Source organism: Ascaphus truei, unplaced genomic scaffold (assembly GCF_040206685.1).
Source record: "Ascaphus truei isolate aAscTru1 unplaced genomic scaffold, aAscTru1.hap1 HAP1_SCAFFOLD_415, whole genome shotgun sequence".
Taxonomy (NCBI): Eukaryota; Metazoa; Chordata; class Amphibia; order Anura; family Ascaphidae; genus Ascaphus; species Ascaphus truei.
The window spans coordinates 270142-296108 of NW_027456746.1; the positions used below are offsets into that span (position 1 = coordinate 270142).

Genomic DNA, 25967 nt, shown 5'->3' on the forward strand with positions numbered 1-25967 from the left:
CCCAGGGATCAGCGCGGCCTGTGCCGGGAGAGCAGGACTAATCCCAGGGATCAGCGCGCCCTGTGCCGGGAGAGCAGCACTAATCCCAGGGATCAGCGCCCTGTGCCGGGAGAGTGGGAATAATCCCAGGGATCAGCGCGGCCTGTGCCGGGAGAGCGGGACTAATCCCAGGGATCAGCGCCCTGTGCCGGGAGAGCGGGAATAATCCCAGGGATCAGCGCGCCCTGTGCCGGGAGAGCGGGAATAATCCCAGGGATCAGCGCGGCCTGTGCCGGGAGAGCGGGAATAATCCCAGGGATCAGCGCGCCCTGTGCCGGGAGAGCGGGAATAATCCCAGGGATCAGCGCGCCCTGTGCCGGGAGAGCGGGAATAATCGCAGGGATCAGCGCGCCCTGTGCCGGGAGAGCGGGAATAATCCCAGGGATCAGCGCGCCCTGTGCCGGGAGAGCGGGAATAATCCCAGGGATCAGCGCGCCCTGTGCCGGGAGAGCGGGAATAATCCCAGGGATCAGCGCGCCCTGTGCCGGGAGAGCAGGACTAATCCCAGGGATCAGCGCGCCCTGTGCCGGGAGAGCGGGAATAATCCCAGGGATCAGCGCGCCCTGTGCCGGGAGAGCGGGAATAATCCCAGGGATCAGCGCGCCCTGTGCCGGGAGAGCGGGAATAATCCCAGGGATCAGCGCGCCCTGTGCCGGGAGAGCAGGACTAATCCCAGGGATCAGCGCGCCCTGTGCCGGGAGAGCGGGAATAATCCCAGGGAACAGCGCCCTGTGCCGGGAGAGCAGCACTAATCCCAGGGATCAGCGCCCTGTGCCGGGAGAGCGGGAATAATCCCAGGGATCAGCGCCCTGTGCCGGGAGAGCGGGAATAATCCCAGGGATCAGCGCGCCCTGTGCCGGGAGAGCAGGACTAATCCCAGGGATCAGCGCGCCCTGTGCCGGGAGAGCAGCACTAATCCCAGAGATCAGCGCGGCCTGTGCCGGGAGAGCGGGAATAATCCCAGGGATCAGCGCGCCCTGTGCCGGGAGAGCGGGAATAATCCCAGGGATCAGCGCCCTGTGCCGGGAGAGCGGGAATAATCCCAGAGATCAGCGTGCCCTGTGCCGGGAGAGCGGGAATAATCCCAGGGATCAGCGCGGCCTGTGCCGGGAGAGCGGGAATAATCCCAGGGATCAGCGCGCCCTGTGCCGGGAGAGCAGCACTAATCCCAGGGATCAGCGCGCCCTGTGCCGGGAGAGCGGGAATAATCCCAGGGATCAGCGCGCCCTGTGCCGGGAGAGCAGCACTAATCCCAGGGATCAGCGCGTCCTGTGCCGGGAGAGCAGCACTAATCCCAGGGATCAGCGCGGCCTGTGCCGGGAGAGCGGGAATAATCCCAGGGATCAGCGCCCTGTGCCGGGAGAGCGGGAATAATCCCAGGGATCAGCGCGCCTTGTGCCGGGAGAGCGGGACTAATCCCAGGGATCAGCGCGCCCTGTGCCGGGAGAGCGGGAATAATCCCAGGGATCAGCGCGCCCTGTGCCGGGAGAGCAGCACTAATCCCAGGGATCAGCGCGCCCTGTGCCGGGAGAGCAGCACGAATCCCAGGGATCAGCGCGGCCTGTGCCGGGAGAGCGGGAATAATCCCAGGGATCAGCGCCCTGTGCCGGGAGAGCGGGAATAATCCCAGGGATCAGCGCGCCCTGTGCCGGGAGAGCGGGACTAATCCCAGGGATCAGCGCCCTGTGCCGGGAGAGCGGGAATAATCCCAGGGATCAGCGCGCCCTGTGCCGGGAGAGCGGGACTAATCCCAGGGATCAGCGCCCTGTGCCGGGAGAGCGGGAATAATCCCAGGGATCAGCGCGCCCTGTGCCGGGAGAGCAGCACTAATCCCAGGGATCAGCGCCCTGTGCCGGGAGAGCAGCACTAATCCCAGGGATCAGCGCGCCCTGTGCCGGGAGAGCAGCACTAATCCCAGGGATCAGCGCCCTGTGCCGGGAGAGCGGGAATAATCCCAGGGATCAGCGCCCTGTGCCGGGAGAGCAGCACTAATCCCAGGGATCAGCGAGCCCTGTGCCGGGAGAGCAGCACTAATCCCAGGGATCAGCGCCCTGTGCCGGGAGAGCGGGAATAATCCCAGGGATCAGCGCGCCCTGTGCCGGGAGAGCAGCACTAATCCCAGGGATCAGCGCGCCCTGTGCCGGGAGAGCAGCACTAATCCCAGGGATCAGCGCCCTGTGCCGGGAGAGCGGGAATAATCCCAGGGATCAGCGCGCCCTGTGCCGGGAGAGCAGCACTAATCCCAGGGATCAGCGCGCCCTGTGCCGGGAGAGTGGGAATAATCCCAGGGATCAGCGCGCCCTGTGCCGGGAGAGCGGGACTAACCCCAGGGATCAGCGCGCCCTGTGCCGGGAGAGCAGCACTAATCCCAGGGATCAGCGCGCCTTGTGCCGGGAGAGCGGGAATAATCCCAGGGATCAGCGCGTCCTGTGCCGGGAGAGCGGGAATAATCCCAGGGATCAGCGCGCCCTGTGCCAGGAGAGCGGGAATAATCCCAGAGATCAGCGCGGCCTGTGCCGGGAGAGCGGGAATAATCCCAGGGATCAGCGCGCCCTGTGCCGGGAGAGCAGGAATAATCCCAGGGATCAGCGCGCCCTGTGCCGGGAGAGCAGCACTAATCCCAGGGATCAGCGCGCCTTGTGCCGGGAGAGCGGGAATAATCCCAGGGATCAGCGCGCCCTGTGCCGGGAGAGCAGCACTAATCCCAGGGATCAGCGCCCTGTGCCGGGAGAGCAGCACTAATCCCAGGGATCAGCGCGCCCTGTGCCGGGAGAGCGGGAATAATCCCAGGGATCAGCGCCCTGTGCCGGGAGAGCAGCACTAATCCCAGGGATCAGCGCGGCCTGTGCCGGGAGAGCGGGAATAATCCCAGGGATCAGCGCCCTGTGCCGGGAGAGCGGGACTAATCCCAGGGATCAGCGCGCACTGTGCCGGGAGAGCAGCACTAATCCCAGGGATCAGCGCCCTGTGCCGGGAGAGCAGCACTAATCCCAGGGATCAGCGCGCCCTGTGCCGGGAGAGCGGGAATAATCCCATGGATCAGCGCGTCCTGTGCCGGGAGAGCGGGAATAATCCCATGGATCAGCGCGTCCTGTGCCGGGAGAGCAGCACTAATCCCAGGGATCAGCGCCCTGTGCCGGGAGAGCGGGAATAATCCCAGGGATCAGCGCGCCCTGTGCCGGGAGAGCGGGAATAATCCCAGGGATCAGCGCGCCCTGTGCCGGGAGAGCGGGAATAATCCCAGGGATCAGCGCCCTGTGCCGGGACAGCAGCACTAATCCCAGGTATCAGCGCGCCCTGTGCCGGGAGAGCGGGAATAATCCCAGGGATCAGCGCCCTGTGCCGGGAGAGCAGCACTAATCCCAGGGATCAGCGCGGCCTGTGCCGGGAGAGCGGGAATAATTCCAGGGATCAGCGCGGCCTGTGCCGGGAGAGCAGCACTAATCCCAGGGATCAGCGCGCCCTGTGCCGGGAGAGCAGCACTAATCCCAGGGATCAGCGCCCTGTGCCGGGAGAGTGGGAATAATCCCAGGGATCAGCGCGCCCTGTGCCGGGAGAGCAGCACTAATCCCAGGGATCAGCGCCCTGTGCCGGGACAGCGGGAATAATCCCAGGGATCAGCGCCCTGTGCCGGGAGAGCAGGACTAATCCCAGGGATCAGCGCGCCCTGTGCCGGGAGAGCAGCACTAATCCCAGGGATCAGCGCCCTGTGCCGGGAGAGCGGGACTAATCCCAGGGATCAGCGCGCCCTGTGTCGGGAGAGCGGGAATAATCCCAGGGATCAGCGCCCTGTGCCGGGAGAGCAGCACTAATCCCAGGGATCAGCGCGCCCTGTGCCGGGAGAGCGGGAATAATCCCAGGGATCAGCGCGGCCTGTGCCGGGAGAGCGGGACTAATCCCAGGGAACAGCGCCCTGTGCCGGGAGAGCGGGACTAATCCCAGGGATCAGCGCCCTGTGCCGGGAGAGCAGCACTAATCCCAGGGATCAGCGTGCCCTGTGCCGGGAGAGCAGGACTAATCCCAGGGATCAGCGCGCCCTGTGCCGGGAGAGCAGCACTAATCCCAGGGATCAGCGCGCCCTGTGCCGGGAGAGCAGCACTAATCCCAGGGATCAGCGCCCTGTGCCGGGAGAGCGGGAATAATCCCAGGGATCAGCGCGGCCTGTGCCGGGAGAGCAGGAATAATCCCAGGGATCAGCGCGCCCTGTGCCGGGAGAGCAGCACTAATCCCAGGGATCAGCGCGCCCTGTGCCGGGAGAGCGGGAATAATCCCAGGGATCAGCGCCCTGTGCCGGGAGAGCGGGAATAATCCCAGGGATCAGCGCCCTGTGCCGGGAGAGCAGCACTAATCCCAGGAATCAGCGCGCCCTGTGCCGGGAGAGCGGGAATAATCCCAGGGATCAGCGCCCTGTGCCGGGAGAGCAGCACTAATCCCAGGGATCAGCGCGCCCTGTGCCGGGAGAGCGGGAATAATCCCAGGGATCAGCGCGCCCTGTGCCGGGAGAGCAGCACTAATCCCAGGGATCAGCGCGCCCTGTGCCGGGAGAGCGGGAATAATCGCAGGGATCAGCGCACTGTGCCGGGAGAGCAGCACTAATCCCAGGGATCAGCGCGCCCTGTGCCGGGAGAGCGGGAATAATCCCAGGGATCAGCGCGCCCTGTGCCGGGAGAGCAGCACTAATCCCAGGGATCAGCGCGCCCTGTGCCGGGAGAGCGGGAATAATCCCAGGGATCAGTGCGCCCTGTGCCGGGAGAGCGGGAATAATCCCAGGGATCAGCGCGCCCTGTGCCGGGAGAGCGGGAATAATCCCAGGGATCAGCGCGTCCTGTGCCGGGAGAGCAGCACTAATCCCAGGGATCAGCGCGCCCTGTGCCGGGAGAGCAGCACTAATCCCAGGGATCAGCGCGGCCTGTGCCGGGAGAGCGGGAATAATCCCAGGGATCAGCACGTCCTGTGCCGGGAGAGCGGGAATAATCCCAGGGATCAGAGCGCCCTGTGCCGGGAGAGCGGGAATAATCCCAGGGATCAGCGCGCCCTGTGCCGGGAGAGCGGGAATAATCCCAGGGATCAGCGCCCTGTGCCGGGAGAGCAGCACTAATCCCAGGGATCAGCGCGCCCTGTGCCGGGAGAGCGGGAATAATCCCAGGGATCAGCGCGGCCTGTGCCGGGAGAGCGGGACTAATCCCAGGGATCAGCGCCCTGTGCCGGCAGAGCGGGAATAATCGCAGGGATCAGCGCGCCCTGTGCCGGGAGAGCAGCACTAATCCCAGGGATCAGCGCCCTGTGCCGGGAGAGCGGGAATAATCCCAGGGATCAGCGCGCCCTGTGCCGGGAGAGCGGGAATAATCCCAGGGATCAGCGCGCCCTGTGCCGGGAGAGCGGGACTAATCGCAGGGATCAGTGCGCCCTGTGCCGGGAGAGCAGCACTAATCCCAGGGATCAGCGCGCCCTGTGCCGGGAGAGCAGCACTAATCCCAGGGATCAGCGCCCTGTGCCGGGAGAGCAGCACTAATCCCAGGGATCAGCGCGCCCTGTGCCGGGAGAGCGGGAATAATCCCAGGGATCAGCGCGCCCTGTGCCGGGAGAGCGGGAATAATCCCAGGGATCAGCGCGCCCTGTGCCGGGCGAGCGGGAATAATCCCAGGGATCAGCGCGCCCTGTGCCGGGAGAGCGGGAATAATCCCAGGGATCAGCGCGCCCTGTGCCGGGAGAGCGGGACTAATCCCAGGGATCAGCGCGGCCTGTGCCGGGAGAGCAGCACTAATCCCAGGGATCAGCGCGCCCTGTGCCGGGAGAGCAGCACTAATCCCAGGGATCAGCGCGCCCTGTGCCGGGAGAGCGGGACTAATCCCAGGGATCAGCGCGCCCTGTGCCGGGAGAGCGGGAATAATCCCAGGGATCAGCGCGCCCTGTGCCGGGAGAGCAGCACTAATCCCGGGGATCAGCGCCCTGTGCCGGGAGAGCGGGAATAATCCCAGGGATCAGCGCCCTGTGCCGGGAGAGCAGCACTAATCCCAGGGATCAGCGCGCCCTGTGCCGGGAGAGCGGGAATAATCCCAGGGATCAGCGCCCTGTGCCAGGAGAGCAGCACTAATCCCAGGGATCAGCACGGCCTGTGCCGGGAGAGCGGGAATAATCCCAGGGATCAGCGCCCTGTGCCGGGAGAGCGGGAATAATCCCAGGGATCAGCGCACCCTGTGCCGGGAGAGCGGGACTAATGACAGGGATCAGCGCCCTGTGCCGGGAGAGCGGGAATAATCCCAGGGATCAGCGCGTCCTGTGCCGGGAGAGCGGGACTAATCCCAGGGATCAGCGCGCCCTGTGCCGGGAGAGCAGCACTAATCCCAGGGATCAGCGCGCCCTGTGCCGGGAGAGCAGCACTAATCCCAGGGATCAGCGCCCTGTGCCGGGAGAGCAGCACTAATCCCAGGGATCAGCGCGTCCTGTGCCGGGAGAGCAGCACTAATCCCAGGGATCAGCGCCCTGTGCCGGGAGAGCGGGAATAATCCCAGGGATCAGCGCGCCCTGTGCCGGGAGAGCGGGAATAATCCCAGGGATCAGCGCCCTGTGCCGGGAGAGCAGCACTAATCCCAGGGATCAGCGCCCTGTGCCGGGAGAGCGGGAATAATCCCAGGTATCAGCGCCCTGTGCCGGGAGAGCGGGAATAATCCCAGGTATCAGCACCCTGTGCCGGGAGAGCGGGAATAATCCCAGGGATCAGCGCCCTGTGCCGGGAGAGCGGGAATAATCCCATGGATCAGCGTGGCCTGTGCCGGGAGAGCAGCACTAATCCCAGGGATCAGCGCCCTGTGCCGGGAGAGCGGGAATAATCCCAGGGATCAGCGCGCCCTGTGCCGGGAGAGCGGGACTAACCCCAGGGATCAGCGCGCCCTGTGCCGGGAGAGCAGCACTAATCCCAGGGATCAGCGTGCCCTGTGCCGGGAGAGCAGCACTAATCCCAGGGATCAGCGCCCTGTGCCGGGAGAGCGGGAATAATCCCAGGGATCAGCGCGCCCTGTGCCGGGAGAGCGGGAATAATCCCAGGGATCAGCGCGCCCTGTGCCGGGAGAGCGGGAATAATCCCAGGGATCAGCGCGCCCTGTGCCGGGAGAGCAGCACTAATCCCAGGGATCAGCGCGCCCTGTGCCGGGAGAGCGGGAATAATCCCAGGGATCAGCGCGGCCTGTGCCGGGAGAGCGGGAATAATCCCAGGGATCAGCGCGCCCTGTGCCGGGAGAGCAGCACTAATCCCAGGGATCAGCGCGCCCTGTGCCGGGAGAGCAGCACTAATCCCAGGGATCAGCGCGCCCTGTGCCGGGAGAGCAGCACTAATCCCAGGGATCAGCGCGGCCTGTGCCGGGAGAGCGGGAATAATCCCGGGGATCAGCGCGGCCTGTGCCGGGAGAGCAGCACTAATCCCAGGGATCAGCGCGGCCTGTGCCGGGAGAGCGGCACTAATCCCAGGGATCAGCGCGCCCTGTGCCGGGAGAGCAGCACTAATCCCAGGGATCAGCGCGCCCTGTGCCGGGAGAGTGGGAATAATCCCAGGGATCAGCGCGGCCTGTGCCGGGAGAGCGGGAATAATCCCAGGGATCAGCGCGCCCTGTGCCGGGAGAGCAGCACTAATCCCAGGGATCAGCGCGGCCTGTGCCGGGAGAGCGGCACTAATCCCAGGGATCAGCGCGCCCTGTGCCGGGAGAGCAGGAATAATCCCAGGGATCAGCACTAATCCCAGTTCCGACCACGGCTAATAGTACCTCCAACGATCTGGACCTCTCCTACCCAGACCCCAGCAAGTATAACAACGATCCGTATCTCTCCAACCCGACCCGGCTACGTCGACCAACCTACACTCCAGAGGTGCCCTCATGGCTGTGGGTGGCGTTTCTACCCATTCCCATCTCAGTCCCGGGGTCCCGCCTTGTTTGTGGTGAGCACGGCGTGACACGTACATCTTCTCCCTCCTCACGGATGAAGCGTTAGCCTGGGCGTCCCCCCTCTATGAGAAAGGCTCCGCCCTGTTGAATGACTCCGGCGCCTTCATGCAGACCTTCCGGACGATCATCCGGTCGTGCAACTTCTGCCGAATCTGCACTCCTGCAGATTAAACGAGGCTCCCACACAATGGGAGACAATATGCGATTGAGTTTAGGACCCTGGCAGCGGAGACCGATTGGAACGAGGGGGCCCTGAAGTCTGCTTTCCGTCAGGGCAACGATGAGACTTAAAGATGAATTAACTTGCAGGGACATGCCCGCGGATCTAGGAGGCCTGATCACCCTTTGCATTTCCCTCGATCTTTGGATGAGGGAGAGACGTCAGGAGCGGGGCCGTTATCACAGGGTCCGGTCTGCTCCATTGGCCCCACCTCCTGAGTTTCCTCCTAATAAAGCCTCAGACGAATCGGCGGAGCCCATGCAGTTGGGCAATTTGCGTCTCACGGAATGGGAGAAGCGGCACCGTCGCTCCTTGGGATTGTGCATCTACCGTGGTGACAGGCCGTATGGTACGGGTCTGCCCATAAATCTGGAGACTGCCGGTGCCCAGCACAAACAGGGGAGTTGCCTCTGAGCATATGTGCCATATCCCCATCTTCCAGTCGCCTGATGATCCCCATCTGTTTATCCTGGCAGAACCATCTGGTTACTACCAAGGCCTTCGTGGATTCTGGAGCCACTGGCATGTTCGTGGATCAATATACAGTAATAACAATATGGTGCTCAAGTACATGGAACTATATATAGTATTGAAAGGAGAATAAAGGCTAACTGGGGAATAATAATTGGTACAAAACCTATAATGGGGCTCTAGTCACCCTGAAGGTGGGGGTAGATGCATAAAAACACCCTCCTTTACCTCATTGGGCTGGCCTCAGGTGAAGTACTCACAGAATGAAGCCTCCAGTTGCTATCTCCATCGGCGTGCAGCTGTATCCTGGTGAGGGAAATCCAAAATGGTATGTGTGCAGCGCACAGCCAAGAAGGGGATGAGGAGCAGGTCTGGCAAAAAATCTTTATTTAGGTTCCATAAAAACGGGGGTTACAACCCCCGTTTTTATGGAACCTAAATAAAGATTTTTTGCCAGACCTGCTCCTCATCCCCTTCTTGGCTGTGCGCTGCACACATACCATGTTCGTGGATCAAGCCTTTCCTCAGCAAGTCAATATTCCTCTCCAGAGAAAGGACATGCCCTTGGGTATCTCCTATATTGATAGTAGACCATTGGGATCTGGGTTCGTTTCGCAAGAGACGACTCGGCTCAAAGTCATGGTCGGTGGTCTGCACCACGAGGTTCTTCAGCTGGATGTTATCCATTCCCCAACCATCAATGCCATCCTGGGGCTCCCTTGGCTATAAATTCATAACCCCCGGATTGACTGGACCTCAGGACAGATACTAACTTGGGGGTCTGCCTGTGATGGGGAATGCCTTCCACCCTGTCAGGGTCTCCTATCGCCCAGGATCCAAGAAGGTGAAGGATAGTGTCCTATCCTGCCAGTTGTCCACGGATGACAGACGCTATGGATAAGGTTCCCATCGTTCCTCCATCTAAGACCGTGTCCGCCATTACCATGCTCCAACGCATCCAGAAAGCCAAGACAGTTGCCCACCTCCTCATCTCCGACATCCCACAGCCCGACCAGTGCCAGTTACAGCCCGACCAGTCTCAGTTACTCCCTGATCCCCAGCCCCACCAGTTACAGTCCAAGCTCGCACAATTATTCCCTGACCTGCCCTAGATACATCCCAGTTCCCCAGAGTACACCTCAACATTTCCCAAGTACTCGTCCAGATACGCCCCAACCTCCCCCACCGGGGACATCCAGATAAACCAGGATCTAGTCGCCCTGGAGTTCGACCCTGAAGGGGGGGGAGGTATACTATAAGGGATCTGTCTGGATACCCAAGATGGCTGCCGACAAGAAGTGACCTCTCGCCCTCACTAAAGCTACCGTCGCCATCTTGCTTCCTGGCAATTCCTCCTCCTCATCTCTGGTCCTCGTTGCCAACAGCTGCTTCTGGGCTTTAAATAGCAGGCAATTGCTCCCTTCAGTACTCGTGTAAAGTACTTTGTACCTTGTTTTGCTTGAGCCCTGTCTTTACCGGATCGTGCTTGACCTCTACCTGGACATGACCACCCCTGCTTGCCGCCTACCTCGTCCCCGGAATTGGACTTGACTATCCCTGCATCTCAGGCCAAGGTCGGTGAACTGCTCCCTACCTCTGCCCTGTATTATCATATCCTGTATTGCAGTGTGAGGATTCGGGGATCGCGGCGCTCACAGCGCGACCCCTCCTCACCTTCGTTACCTGCTGCTGCCGTGGTGCGTCCCCCTCGCCGACACCGGTCACCTCACACTGCCCTGGGGGTTCCCCACCGCCTCCGGTGGTCCACCTCTGCTCCGCGGCTGCCTCTCCCTCATGCGGCTGCCATGTGTCCTGTTCACGCGCGCGCTGGGTGAAGATAATTTATTCACTGCTCTTAACCACGCCCCCAATTGACTAACAGGCTTTTTCCTCAGATTAAACCCTCACCTGCCTGCCAATCAAGGGGACCTATCCTGGACAGCTCCACGCACTCCTCCAGGTCCGCCCCCTCTTCCTATTCGCCAGCCTCACGATATTATGCCTGTCCTGCCATTCCCACATCGCTCGACACAGTCTCCACTTGTGGATCACTACGCTGGCACTTTCTCTCTCTGTATTTCACTCAGGTCACGACTTGGCCTGGCGGACGTCAATCTCTGGCTCTCGAGCCCTGCTTGGACACCGACCTTCCGGAATTCTCCAATCCCTGACCTTGGCTAACGGCAACGACACTTCTTCACCGGTACCGGCAAGTATTGCTAAAGCTACCACCACCTGCGATGTGTATATTGGTGCAATTATTGGTGGTTGTACCTTTGCAGAGTATGCACCAACCACATACACTGGGATCCAGACGGGAGGGAAAGGGATAATGTTAATTTTGTGTTTATGGCCCTTTGTCCCTTTTCCCGCCTTTTCAGGCTCCATTTTGCAGTCTCTCCATAGGTCGCCATTACAGCCCCATGTAACCGTATGGAGATTCCGGCGATTTGGGCCCGTTATCATAGAAGACCTGCAGGTGGCGCCCGAGAGGAGGAGCGGCGGCGGTTCCCCATTGAAAGTCAATGGAGCCATTCATGTCAATGGGGATTCCTCGAAGCCGACCTCCAGGAACGGGTTGGCAGCCATCCAGACCGCAATAGCGGATACATTATCTGAAAGAGAGCTTTGATCACTCCCCGGTCAAGGTCAGGTTCAATTGGCGTGGGAAACTTAGGTTCTAGGGCACCCAGGAATACAATTCTTTTTGCCCCTAGACCCTTGGGAACCCCCTCATACGACCCCAACCGGGTCCGAGGGTTAATGACCCCAGTAAAGGGTCGCGCTCGTTATAAGGGTCGCACCATAGACTCTAATGGCGGAGGTAAAAGCCGCGATTAAAAACGGCTAAGTCAGAATGAGCAGAAACCTAGAACCCATAACTCCGGTTCTGTTCAAAATAGAGGGCTGAGATTCGGCCACCATGTAGTCATAGTTCCGCAGGATTGCATGGCAAATACTGACCCTCTCGGGGCAACAGAACGGAGTCAGGGTAATGGTAAAGTTTGGGTTTCTGCCATTGACTTGCATGGCAGAAAAAAGCCGTGTTCAAAAGTGCTTTTAAAACTGCAATTGTGTAACTCCGGTTCAGTGGGTCACAGCGAGCTGAAACTTGGTCACCATGGAGAGTCCCCTCCGGCATGAGGGTCTGGCAAGTTTCAATCCGCTCGGCCCAGCCGAATGGATTTTAATATGTGTAGATATTAAAGAATATACTGTTTTGCAAGGCTGGTATGAAAGCCCGGGAAAGTTACTGGCTCTGCCTTATGTTAATGTTCAGGAGGGCAACGCTTTGTCTACAACAGCCCCCCTGATCAAAGGCTTGACCACTCTGTGTACAATAGGGCGGAGAAACGCGGAGCCTGAGTGGTCTGTAAGTGCCATAATTCACACTAAGGCTTTGTTCCTGCTGCGTCCGGCGGCGCATGGCCGCGTTCCTCACCAGCAGGGGAATCCTTCTTGAGCCGGCCCCAGTCCCCCCTCGCTGCACGTCTCACAACGTGCTGTGACGCGTCAGCCGCCAGGGGATGCAAGAAAATTGTGATCCCGAGCGGTGACGCGTCACGTGGTGCGCTGATGAGCCTATCAGCGGCGGGGGTGGGAGCTTCCTTCACAAGGTAGGGGGTGGTGTGTGTGTGTGTATCAGCGTGTGTGAGGAGGGCATTTGTGGGGAAAGGGGGAGGGAGCGGGAGCTGCTTACCTTCCAGCAGCCCGCAGCAGCTCCCTCCTGCAGCCCGGGAGACCGAGCCCGTGGAGGGAGGGAGGGAGGGGGGGGGAGAGTAGCGGGTCCCTCCGCTCAAACCACGCCCCCTCCGCTCAAACCACGCCCCCCTCCGCTCAAACCACGCCCCCTCCGCTCAAACCACGCCCCCCTCCGCTCAAACCACGCCCCCCCCGCTCCGGCTCCCCCTCCCTACATAGCGGTCTGTGCCTCTCAGCGCGCTGCCTGCCTGCAGTGCGGGCCGTAGCCTTACAGACAAAGGGTTTCCTGACCAGATACCAGGCTGGTAAACTTTTAGGCGCCCTGACTTTAGTGTGGGGCTAGAGAAATGAGACCCCAAGGGCCAGATGTGCGCATGTGTCAACCAACTGGGGGCAACTGGGGGCAACTGGGGGCAACTGGGGGCATGATCCAACAATGCTTCCCACGTTAGCCGGCAAGGAGGGATTCAGATAATTGTCGCCCAATGTCTAGCATCGCATGCTACGGTATAGGACTGGAATCCCATATACCCAGTGTCAGCCCCTATGCCCAGTGTCAGCCCCTACGCCCAGTGTCAGCCCCTATGCCCAGTGTCAGCCCCTATGCCCAGTGTCAGCCCCTATGCCCAGTGTCAGCCCCTATACCCAGTGTCAGCCCCTACGCCCAGTGTCAGCCCCTACGCCCAGTGTCAGCCCCTACGCCCAGTGTCAGCCCCTATGCCCAGTGTCAGCCCCTACGCCCAGTGTCAGCCCCTATGCCCAGTGTCAGCCCCTACGCCCAGTGTCAGCCCCTACGCCCAGTGTCAGCCCCTACGCTCAGTGTCAGCCCCTACGCTCAGTGTCAGCCCCTACGCTCAGTGTCAGCCCCTATACCCAGTGTCAGCCCCTACGCCCAGTGTCAGCCCCTACGCCCAGTGTCAGCCCCTACGCCCAGTGTCAGCCCCTACGCCCAGTGTCAGCCCCTACGCCCAGTGTCAGCCCCTACGCCCAGTGTCAGCCCCTACGCCCAGTGTCAGCCCCTACGCCCAGTGTCAGCCCCTACGCCCAGTGTCAGCCCCTACGCCCAGTGTCAGCCCCTACGCTCATTGTCAGCCCCTACGCCCAGTGTCAGCCCCTACGCCCAGTGTCAGCCCCTACGCCCAGTGTCAGCCCCTATACCCAGTGTCAGCCCCTATACCCAGTGTCAGCCCCTATACCCAGTGTCAGCCCCTATACCCAGTGTCAGCCCCTACGCTCAGTGTCAGCCCCTATGCCCAGTGTCAGCCCCTATACCCAGTGTCAGCCCCTATACCCAGTGTCAGCCCCTACGCCCAGTGTCAGCCCCTACGCCCAGTGTCAGCCCCTACGCCCAGTGTCAGCCCCTACGCCCAGTGTCAGCCCCTACGCCCAGTGTCAGCCCCTACGCCCAGTGTCAGCCCCTATACCCAGTGTCAGCCCCTACGCTCAGTGTCAGCCCCTACGCCCAGTGTCAGCCCCTATACCCAGTGTCAGCCCCTACGCCCAGTGTCAGCCCCTACGCCCAGTGTCAGCCCCTACGCCCAGTGTCAGCCCCTACGCCCAGTGTCAGCCCCTATACCCAGTGTCAGCCCCTACGCTCATTGTCAGCCCCTACGCCCAGTGTCAGCCCCTACGCCCAGTGTCAGCCCCTATGCCCAGTGTCAGCCCCTATACCCAGTGTCAGCCCCTATACCCAGTGTCAGCCCCTACGCTCAGTGTCAGCCCCTACGCCCAGTGTCAGCCCCTACGCCCAGTGTCAGCCCCTACGCCCAGTGTCAGCCCCTACGCCCAGTGTCAGCCCCTACGCCCAGTGTCAGCCCCTACGCCCAGTGTCAGCCCCTACGCCCAGTGTCAGCCCCTACGCCCAGTGTCAGCCCCTATACCCAGTGTCAGCCCCTATGCCCAGAGTCAGCCCCTACGCCCAGTGTCAGCCCCTATGCCCAGTGTCAGCCCCTATACCCAGTGTCAGCCCCTATGCCCAGTGTCAGCCCTACGCCCAGTGTCAGCCCCTATACCCAGTGTCAGCCCCTATACCCAGTGTCAGCCCTACGCCCAGTGTCAGCCCCTATACCCAGTGTCAGCCCCTATACCCAGTGTCAGCCCCTATACCCAGTGTCAGCCCCTACGCCCAGTGTCAGCCCCTATGCCCAGTGTCAGCCCCTATACCCAGTGTCAGCCCCTACGCCCAGTGTCAGCCCCTATTCTCAGTGTCAGCCCCTACGCCCAGTGTCAGCCCCTACGCCCAGTGTCAGCCCCTACGCTCAGTGTCAGCCCCTACACCCAGTGTCAGCCCCTACGCCCAGTGTCAGCCCCTATGCCCAGTGTCAGCCCCTACGCCCAGTGTCAGCCCCTACGCCCAGTGTCAGCCCCTATACCCAGTGTCAGCCCCTACGCCCAGTGTCAGCCCCTATACCCAGTGTCAGCCCCTATGCCCAGTGTCAGCCCCTACGCTCAGTGTCAGCCCCTATGCCCAGTGTCAGCCCCTACGCCCAGTGTCAGCCCCTACGCCCAGTGTCAGCCCCTATGCCCAGTGTCAGCCCCTATGCCCAGTGTCAGCCCCTATGCTCAGTGTCAGCCCCTATACCCAGTGTCAGCCCTACGCCCAGTGTCAGCCCCTATGCTCAGTGTCAGCCCTACGCCCAGTGTCAGCCCCTATGCTCAGTGTCAGCCCCTATACCCAGTGTCAGCCCCTACGCCCAGTGTCAGCCCCTATTCTCAGTGTCAGCCCCTACGCCCAGTGTCAGCCCCTACGCCCAGTGTCAGCCCCTACGCCCAGTGTCAGCCCCTACGCCCAGTGTCAGCCCCTACGCTCAGTGTCAGCCCCTACACTCAGTGTCAGCCCCTATACCCAGTGTCAGCCCCTACGCTCAGTGTCAGCCCCTACGCTCAGTGTCAGCCCCTATGCCCAGTGTCAGCCCCTATGCCCAGTGTCAGCCCCTACGCCCAGTGTCAGCCCCTACGCCCAGTGTCAGCCCCTACGCCCAGTGTCAGCCCCTACGCCCAGTGTCAGCCCCTATGCCCAGTGTCAGCCCCTATACCCCCTACGCCCAGTGTCAGCCCCTATGCCCAGTGTCAGCCCCTATACCCAGTGTCAGCCCCTATACCCAGTGTCAGCCCCTACGCTCAGTGTCAGCCCCTATGCCCAGTGTCAGCCCCTACGCCCAGTGTCAGCCCCTACGCCCAGTGTCAGCCCCTATGCCCAGTGTCAGCCCCTACGCCCAGTGTCAGCCCCTATGCCCAGTGTCAGCCCCTATACCCAGTGTCAGCCCCTACGCCCAGTGTCAGCCCCTACGCCCAGTGTCAGCCCCTACGCCCAGTGTCAGCCCCTACGCCCAGTGTCAGCCCCTACGCCCAGTGTCAGCCCCTACGCCCAGTGTCAGCCCCTACGCCCAGTGTCAGCCCTACGCCCAGTGTCAGCCCCTATACCCAGTGTCAGCCCCTATGCCCAGTGTCAGCCCCTATACCCAGTGTCAGCCCCTACGCCCAGTGTCAGCCCCTACGCCCAGTGTCAGCCCCTACGCCCAGTGTCAGCCCTACGCCCAGTGTCAGCCCCTATACCCAGTGTCAGCCCCTATGCCCAGTGTCAGCCCCTATACCCAGTGTCAGCCCCTACGCCCAGTGTCAGCCCCTACGCCCAGTGTCAGCCCCTACGCCCAGTGTCAGCCCCTATTCTCAGTGTCAGCCCCTACGCCCAGTGTCAGCCCCTATGCCCAGTGTCAGCCCCTACGCCCAGTGTCAGCCCCTACGCCCAGTGTCAGCCCCTACGCCCAGTGTCAGCCCCTATACCCAGTGTCAGCCCCTACGCCCAGTGTCAGCCCTACGCCCAGTGTCAGCCCTACGCCCAGTGTCAGCCCCTATGCCCAGTGTCAGCCCCTATACCCAGTGTCAGCCCCTATACCCAGTGTCAGCCCCTACGCCCAGTGTCAGCCCCTATGCCCAGTGTCAGCCCCTACGCCCAGTGTCAGCCCCTACGCCCAGTGTCAGCCCCTACGCCCAGTGTCAGCCCCTACGCCCAGTGTCAGCCCCTATGCCCAGTGTCAGCCCCTATACCCAGTGTCAGCCCCTACGCCCAGTGTCAGCCCCTACGCCCAGTGTCAGCCCCTACGCCCAGTGTCAGCCCCTACGCTCAGTGTCAGCCCCTATGCCCAGTGTCGGCCCCTACGCTCAGTGTCAGCCCCTACGCCCAGTGTCAGCCCCTATGCTCAGTGTCAGCCCCTACGCCCAGTGTCAGCCCCTACGCCCAGTGTCAGCCCCTATGCCCAGTGTCGGCCCCTACGCTCAGTGTCAGCCCCTACGCCCAGTGTCAGCCCCTACGCTCAGTGTCAGCCCCTACGCCCAGTGTCAGCCCCTATGCCCAGTGTCAGCCCCTACGCTCAGTGTCAGCCCCTACGCCCAGTGTCAGCCCCTACGCCCAGTGTCAGCCCCTATGCTCAGTGTCAGCCCCTACGCTCAGTGTCAGCCCCTACGCCCAGTGTCAGCCCCTATGCTCAGTGTCAGCCCCTACGCCCAGTGTCAGCCCCTATGCCCAGTGTCAGCCCCTATACCCAGTGTCAGCCCCTATGCTCAGTGTCAGCCCCTACGCCCAGTGTCAGCCCCTATACCCAGTGTCAGCCCCTATACCCAGTGTCAGCCCCTACACCCAGTGTCAGCCCCTACGCTCAGTGTCAGCCCCTATGCCCAGTGTCGGCCCTACGCCCAGTGTCAGCCCCTATACCCAGTGTCAGCCCCTATGCTCAGTGTCAGCCCCTATACCCAGTGTCAGCCCCTATGCCCAGTGTCAGCCCCTATACCCAGTGTCAGCCCCTATGCTCAGTGTCAGCCCCTACGCCCAGTGTCAGCCCCTACGCCCAGTGTCAGCCCCTACGCCCAGTGTCAGCCCCTACGCCCAGTGTCAGCCCCTACGCTCAGTGTCAGCCCCTATGCCCAGTGTCAGCCCCTACACCCAGTGTCAGCCCCTACGCTCAGTGTCAGCCCCTATGCCCAGTGTCAGCCCCTATACCCAGTGTCAGCCCCTATGCTCAGTGTCAGCCCCTATACCCAGTGTCAGCCCCTATGCCCAGTGTCAGCCCCTATACCCAGTGTCAGCCCCTACACCCAGTGTCAGCCCCTACGCTCAGTGTCAGCCCCTATGCCCAGTGTCAGCCCCTACGCTCAGTGTCAGCCCCTACACCCAGTGTCAGCCCCTACGCCCAGTGTCAGCCCCTATACCCAGTGTCAGCCCCTACGCTCAGTGTCAGCCCCTATGCCCAGTGTCAGCCCCTATACCCAGTGTCAGCCCCTACGCTCAGTGTCAGCCCCTATGCCCAGTGTCAGCCCCTACGCTCAGTGTCAGCCCCTACACCCAGTGTCAGCCCCTACGCCCAGTGTCAGCCCCTACACCCAGTGTCAGCCCCTACGCTCAGTGTCAGCCCCTATGCCCAGTGTCAGCCCCTATACCCAGTGTCAGCCCCTATGCTCAGTGTCAGCCCCTATGCCCAGTGTCAGCCCCTACACCCAGTGTCAGCCCCTATGCTCAGTGTCAGCCCCTATGCCCAGTGTCAGCCCCTACGCCCAGTGTCAGCCCCTATACCCAGTGTCAGCCCCTATGCTCAGTGTCAGCCCCTATACCCAGTGTCAGCCCCTATGCTCAGTGTCAGCCCCTACGCCCAGTGTCAGCCCCTACGCCCAGTGTCAGCCCCTATACCCAGTGTCAGCCCCTATACCCAGTGTCAGCCCCTATACCCAGTGTCAGCCCCTATACCCAGTGTCAGCCCCTATACCCAGTGTCAGCCCCTATACCCAGTGTCAGCCCCTACGCTCAGTGTCAGCCCCTATGCCCAGTGTCAGCCCCTACGCCCAGTGTCAGCCCCTATGCTCAGTGTCAGCCCCTATGCCCAGTGTCAGCCCCTACGCCCAGTGTCAGCCCCTACGCCCAGTGTCAGCCCCTACGCCCAGTGTCAGCCCCTATGCCCAGTGTCAGCCCCTATGCCCAGTGTCAGCCCCTACGCTCAGTGTCAGCCCCTATGCTCAGTGTCAGCCCCTACGCCCAGTGTCAGCCCCTATGCCCAGTGTCAGCCCCTATACCCAGTGTCAGCCCCTACGCCCAGTGTCAGCCCCTATGCTCAGTGTCAGCCCCTACGCCCAGTGTCAGCCCCTATGCTCAGTGTCAGCCCCTACGCCCAGTGTCAGCCCCTATGCCCAGTGTCAGCCCCTATACCCAGTGTCAGCCCCTACGCCCAGTGTCAGCCCCTATACCCAGTGTCAGCCCCTACGCCCAGTGTCAGCCCTACGCCCAGTGTCAGCCCCTATACCCAGTGTCAGCCCCTACGCCCAGTGTCAGCCCCTATGCCCAGTGTCAGCCCCTACACCCAGTGTCAGCCCCTACACCCAGTGTCAGCCCCTACGCCCAGTGTCAGCCCCTATACTCAGTGTCAGCCCCTACGCCCAGTGTCAGCCCCTATGCCCAGTGTCAGCCCCTATGCCCAGTGTCAGCCCCTATACCCAGTGTCAGCCCCTACACCCAGTGTCAGCCCCTACGCCCAGTGTCAGCCCTACGCCCAGTGTCAGCCCCTATGCCCAGTGTCAGCCCCTACACCCAGTGTCAGCCCCTACACCCAGTGTCAGCCCCTACGCCCAGTGTCAGCCCCTATACTCAGTGTCAGCCCCTACGCCCAGTGTCAGCCCCTATGCCCAGTGTCAGCCCCTATGCCCAGTGTCAGCCCCTATACCCAGTGTCAGCCCCTACACCCAGTGTCAGCCCCTACGCCCAGTGTCAGCCCTACGCTCAGTGTCAGCCCCTATGCCCAGTGTCAGCCCCTATGCCCAGTGTCAGCCCCTACGCCCAGTGTCAGCCCCTATACTCAGTGTCAGCCCCTATGCCCAGTGTCAGCCCCTACGCCCAGTGTCAGCCCCTATACTCAGTGTCAGCCCCTATGCCCAGTGTCAGCCCCTATACCCAGTGTCAGCCCCTATACCCAGTGTCAGCCCCTATACCCAGTGTCAGCCCCTATACCCAGTGTCAGCCCCTATACCCAGTGTCAGCCCCTACGCCCAGTGTCAGCCCCTACGCCCAGTGTCAGCCCCTACGCCCAGTGTCAGCCCCTACGCTCAGTGTCAGCCCCTACGCCCAGTGTCAGCCCCTACGCTCAGTGTCAGCCCCTACGCCCAGTGTCAGCCCCTATACCCAGTGTCAGCCCCTATACCCAGTGTCAGCCCCTACGCCCAGTGTCAGCCCCTACGCCCAGTGTCAGCCCCTACGCTCAGTGTCAGCCCCTACGCTCAGTGTCAGCCCCTATACCCAGTGTCAGCCCCTATACCCAGTGTCAGCCCCTACGCTCAGTGTCAGCCCCTACGCCCAGTGTCAGCCCCTACGCTCAGTGTCAGCCCCTACGCCCAGTGTCAGCCCCTATGCCCAGTGTCAGCCCCTATACCCAGTGTCAGCCCCTACGCCCAGTGTCAGCCCCTACGCCCAGTGTCAGCCCCTATGCTCAGTGTCAGCCCCTACGCTCAGTGTCAGCCCCTATACCCAGTGTCAGCCCCTACGCTCAGTGTCAGCCCCTATACCCAGTGTCAGCCCCTACGCCCAGTGTCAGCCCCTACGCCCAGTGTCAGCCCCTACGCCCAGTGTCAGCCCCTACGCCCAGTGTCAGCCCCTATGCCCAGTGTCAGCCCCTATACCCAGTGTCAGCCCCTACGCCCAGTGTCAGCCCCTACGCCCAGTGTCAGCCCCTACGCCCAGTGTCAGCCCCTATGCCCAGTGTCAGCCCCTATACCCAGTGTCAGCCCCTACGCCCAGTGTCAGCCCCTATGCCCAGTGTCAGCCCCTACGCCCAGTGTCAGCCCCTACGCCCAGTGTCAGCCATATGCCCAGTGTCAGCCCCTACGCTCAGTGTCAGCCCCTATACCCAGTGTCAGCCCCTATGCCCAGTGTCAGCCCCTACGCCCAGTGTCAGCCCCTATGCCCAGTGTCAGCCCCTACGCCCAGTGTCAGCCCCTATGCCCAGTGTCAGCCCCTACACTCAGTGTCAGCCCCTATACTCAGTGTCAGCCCCTATACCCAGTGTCAGCCCCTACGCCCAGTGTCAGCCATATGCCCAGTGTCAGCCCCTATGCCCAGTGTCAGCCCCTATGCCCAGTGTCAGCCCCTACGCTCAGTGTCAGCCCCTATGGTCAGTGTCAGCCCCTATGCCCAGTGTCAGCCCCTACGCTCAGTGTCAGCCCCTATGCCCAGTGTCAGCCCCTACGCTCAGTGTCAGCCCCTATACCCAGTGTCAGCCCCTATACCCAGTGTCAGCCCCTACGCCCAGTGTCAGCCCCTACGCCCAGTGTCAGCCCCTATGCCCAGTGTCAGCCCCTACGCTCAGTGTCAGCCCCTATACTCAGTGTCAGCCCCTATACCCAGTGTCAGCCCCTACGCCCAGTGTCAGCCATATGCCCAGTGTCAGCCCCTACGCCCAGTGTCAGCCCCTACGCCCAGTGTCAGCCCCTATGCTCAGTGTCAGCCCCTACGCCCAGTGTCAGCCCCTATGCCCAGTGTCAGCCCCTATACCCAGTGTCAGCCCCTACGCCCAGTGTCAGCCATATGCCCAGTGTCAGCCCCTATGCCCAGTGTCAGCCCCTATGCTCAGTGTCAGCCCCTACGCCCAGTGTCAGCCCCTACGCCCAGTGTCAGCCCCTATACCCAGTGTCAGCCCCTATACCCAGTGTCAGCCCCTACGCCCAGTGTCAGCCATATGCCCAGTGTCAGCCCCTATGCCCAGTGTCAGCCCCTACGCCCAGTGTCAGCCATATGCCCAGTGTCAGCCCCTATGCCCAGTGTCAGCCCCTACGCCCAGTGTCAGCCCCTATGCCCAGTGTCAGCCCCTACGCTCAGTGTCAGCCCCTATGCTCAGTGTCAGCCCCTACGCCCAGTGTCAGCCCCTACGCTCAGTGTCAGCCCCTATACCCAGTGTCAGCCCCTACGCCCAGTGTCAGCCCCTACGCCCAGTGTCAGCCCCTATACCCAGTGTCAGCCCCTATGCCCAGTGTCAGCCCCTACGCCCAGTGTCAGCCCCTACGCCCAGTGTCAGCCCCTACGCCCAGTGTCAGCCCCTACACCCAGTGTCAGCCCCTACGCCCAGTGTCAGCCCCTACGCTCAGTGTCAGCCCCTATACCCAGTGTCAGCCCCTATGCCCAGTGTCAGCCCCTACGCTCAGTGTCAGCCCCTACGCCCAGTGTCAGCCCCTATACCCAGTGTCAGCCCCTACGCCCAGTGTCAGCCCCTACGCTCAGTGTCAGCCCCTATGCCCAGTGTCAGCCCCTACGCCCAGTGTCAGCCCCTACGCTCAGTGTCAGCCCCTATACCCAGTGTCAGCCCCTACGCTCAGTGTCAGCCCCTACGCCCAGTGTCAGCCCCTATACCCAGTGTCAGCCCCTACGCTCAGTGTCAGCCCCTATGCTCAGTGTCAGCCCCTACGCTCAGTGTCAGCCCCTACGCTCAGTGTCAGCCCCTATGCCCAGTGTCAGCCCCTACGCTCAGTGTCAGCCCCTATGCCCAGTGTCAGCCCCTACGCTCAGTGTCAGCCCCTATGCCCAGTGTCAGCCCCTACGCTCAGTGTCAGCCCCTATGCCCAGTGTCAGCCCCTACACCCAGTGTCAGCCCCTACACCCAGTGTCAGCCCCTACGCTCAGTGTCAGCCCCTATACCCAGTGTCAGCCCCTATACCCAGTGTCAGCCCCTACGCTCAGTGTCAGCCCCTACGCTCAGTGTCAGCCCCTACACCCAGTGTCAGCCCCTACGCCCAGTGTCAGCCCCTATGCCCAGTGTCAGCCCCTATGCCCAGTGTCAGCCCCTATACCCAGTGTCAGCCCCTATACCCAGTGTCAGCCCCTACGCTCAGTGTCAGCCCCTACGCCCAGTGTCAGCCCCTATACCCAGTGTCAGCCCCTATACCCAGTGTCAGCCCCTACGCCCAGTGTCAGCCCCTATGCTCAGTGTCAGCCCCTACGCCCAGTGTCAGCCCCTATGCTCAGTGTCAGCCCCTACGCCCAGTGTCAGCCCCTACGCCCAGTGTCAGCCCCTACGCCCAGTGTCAGCCCCTACGCCCAGTGTCAGCCCCTACGCCCAGTGTCAGCCCCTACGCCCAGTGTCAGCCCCTACGCTCAGTGTCAGCCCCTATACCCAGTGTCAGCCCCTATACCCAGTGTCAGCCCCTGTACCCAGTGTCAGCCCCTACGCCCAGTGTCAGCCCCTACGCCCAGTGTCAGCCCCTACGCCCAGTGTCAGCCCCTATGCTCAGTGTCAGCCCCTACGCCCAGTGTCAGCCCCTATACCCAGTGTCAGCCCCTATACCCAGTGTCAGCCCCTGAGTAAGTGCTGTATCTGGCCTGTTATTTGTATATTCTGTGTGTTCTCCTTCTTTAAAGAATAAACTATATTTATTATATCTAAGTCGTGTTCAATTCAACCCAGAGATTTGTGTATATTACACCCTGTCACAAGTTACCGTGACAGTAGGTACATGCAAAGGTTGGGTGACTTGGGGACACGCACACGCACACACAGGCAAAGTGGGGACACGCACACGCACACACAGGCAAAGTGGGGACACACACACGCACACACAGGCAAAGTGGGGACACGCACACGCACACACAGGCAAAGTGGGGACACACACCTCACGCGGAGGTCCTGTCTGTTGGTCAGCGCAGGGTCCAGCAGCGGGTCCGTCTCAGTCCTGTCCTTCCGTGGGGATTCGGATTCCGGCTGCCAAGGTCAATGAGATGAGATCCATTACCCCCTCCCCCGCCAGGGACCCCCAGAGCATCGCGCCATTACCCCCTCCCCCGCCGGAGAACCGCAGAGCATCGCGCCATTACCCCCTCCACAGCCGGAGATCCGCAGAGCATCACGCCATCACCCCCTCCCCTGCCGGAGATCCGCAGAGCATCACGCCATCACCCCCTCCCCCGCCGGAGAACCGCAGAGCATCGCACCATTACCCCCTCCACAGCCGGAGATCCGCAGAGCATCACGCCATTACCCCCTCCCCCCGCCAGGGACCCCCAGAGCATCGCGCCATTACCCCTTTCCCAGCCGGAGAACCGCAGAGCATCGCGCCATTACCCCTTCCCCAGCCAGAGAACCGCAGAGCATCACGCCATTACCCCCTCCCCCGCCGGAGACGCAGAGCATTGCGCCATTACCCCCTCCAGAGACCAGCAGAGCATCGCGCCATTACCCCCTCCCCCGCCAGGGACCCGCAGAGCATTGCGCCATTACCCCCTCCCCTGCTGGAGACGCAGAGCATCGCGCCATTACCCCCTCCAGAGACCAGCAGAGCGTTGCGCCATTACCCCCTCCCCCGCCGGAGACGCAGAGCATCGCGCCATTACCCCCTCCAGAGACCCACAGAGCATCGCACCATTACCCCCTCCCTCACCGGAGATCCGCAGAGCGTTGTGACATTACCCCCTCCCCCACCAGGGACCCGCAGAGAATCGCGCCATTAGTCCCTCCCCCGCCGGAGACCCACAGCGCATCGCGCCATTACCCCATGCCCCATCGGAGACATGCAGAGCATCGCGCCATTACCCCACCCCCTGCTGGAGATCTGCAGAGCATCTCACCATTAACCCCTACCTGCCAGTGACCCGCAGAGCATCACACCATTACCCCCTCCCCCACCGGAGACCCGGAGAGCGTTGTGCTGTTACCCTCTCCCTCCCTTGCCAGAGCATCGCTCCATTACCCCCTCCCCTGCCAGAGCCCTGCAGAGCGTTGCCCCATTAACTCCTCCCCTGACAGACCTGCAGAGTATCACACTATTAACCTCTCCCCTGCCAGAGCCCTGCAGAGCGTTGCCCCATTAACTCCTCCCCTGACAAACCTGCAGAGTATCAAACCATTACTCCCTCCCCTGCCAGAGCCCTGCAGAGCGTTGCTCTCACCAGTGGTCCTGTGAATCTCTGGCTCTCTCGCAGGATGTGGGCATACTCTCGCAGCTCTCGGAGGCGCTCACGCAGAGACTGCCGGCTCCCAGACACCTCTCGCAGCTCTCTCGCCAGCTGCTCAGACTCTTCTTGTATCCTCAGCGCGTCTCTGGGAACGGGAGCTGGTGGGGAGACCACCGAAACAGGCACCTCCACCCCTGCCCGGTGCAGCTCCTGCTCCAGGTATCCTGGGGGGGGGGGGGGGGGGAGACAGTTAGCGGTGCCCCGCGGGAGAGGGAGGCGATAGCGGGCGAGACGCTGCCCCTTACCGAACGTTTTCTCCATATCATCACATCGTCTGATCTCGGACACGAAGCGGCGCTGGAACGCGTTCACATTCTGATTCAGCTGCAAGGGGCGAGGCGGGCACAGGGTGAGCGGAGGCGGGCACAGGGGGGCGAGGCGGGCACAGGGGGGCGAGGCGGGCACAGGGGGGCGAGGCGGGCACAGGGGGGCGAGGCGGGCACAGGGGGGCGAGGCGGGCACAGGGTGAGCGGAGGTGAGCGAGGCGGGCACAGGGTGAGCGGAGGTGGGCGAGGAGGGCACAGGGGGGCGAGGCAGGCACAGGGGGGCGAGGCGGGCACAGGGTGAGCGGAGGCGGGCGAGGAGGGCACAGGGTGAGCGGAGGTGGGCACAGGGTGAGCGGAAGGGGCGAGGTGGGCACAGGGAGAGGGGGAGAGGTGGGCACAGGGAGAGGGGGAGAGGTGGGCACAGGGAGAGGGGGAGAGGTGGGCACAGGGAGAGGGGGAGAGGTGGGCACAGGGAGAGGGGGAGAGGTGGGCACAGGGAGAGGGGGAGAGGTGGGCACAGGGAGAGGGGGAGAGGTGGGCACAGGGTGAGGGGGAGAGGTGGGCACAGGGTGAGGGGTAGAGGTGGTCACAGGGTGAGGGGTAGAGGTGGTCACAGGGTGGGGGGTAGAGGTGGGCACAGGGTGGGGGGTAGAGGTGGGCACAGGGTGGGGGGTAGAGGTGGGCACAGGGTGGGGGGTAGAGGTGGGCACAGGATGAGGGGTAGAGGTGGGCACAGGGTGAGGGGTAGAGGTGGGCACAGGATGAGGGGTAGAGGTGGGCACAGGGTGAGGGGTAGAGGTGGGCACAGGATGAGGGGTAGAGGTGGGCACAGGGTGAGGGGTAGAGGTGGGCACAGGGTGGGGGGTAGAGGTGGGAACAGGGTGGGGGGTAGAGGTGGGCACAGGGTGAGGGGTAGAGGTGGGCACAGGGGGAGGGGTAGAGGTGGGCACAGAGTGAAGTTGGGCTGGTAGGTACCATCGCCCAGAGCAGTATGCCAGCTGTACTCACGTCTCTGAACTCCACCAGCCCGAGCTCCCCCAGCTCACTCACACACTGGTACTCGCTGCCGGACTGCAGGAATAGCTGTGCCAGGCAAACCTCCTCACCCCGAAACATTGCACCCATCCTGTCCTGCAAACACACACACACACAGAAATAGCAGAGGGTGACGTCACACGTACGCGAGTGTGTGTGTGTGTATATATACACACACACATACAGATGTATACACACATACATATGGATACAGATGTATACACACATACATATGGATACAGATGTATACACACATACATATGGATACAGATGTATACACACATACATATGGATACAGATGTATACACACATACATATGGATACAG

At 62.3% G+C, this 25967-nt stretch overlaps 1 protein-coding gene across 1 annotated transcript in view; it reads right to left on the reverse strand.

Annotated features, from left to right (window-relative positions):
- Positions 1 to 25967, reverse strand: part of LOC142484007 (V-type proton ATPase 116 kDa subunit a 3-like) — a 79546-nt gene that overhangs the window by 50334 nt on the left and 3245 nt on the right. Inside the window, 4 exon segments of the mRNA XM_075583966.1 lie at positions 23002 to 23090; positions 24275 to 24504; positions 24586 to 24664; positions 25615 to 25737. Coding sequence (XP_075440081.1) covers positions 23002 to 23090; positions 24275 to 24504; positions 24586 to 24664; positions 25615 to 25731 — 515 coding nt within the window. The 5' untranslated portion in view covers positions 25732 to 25737.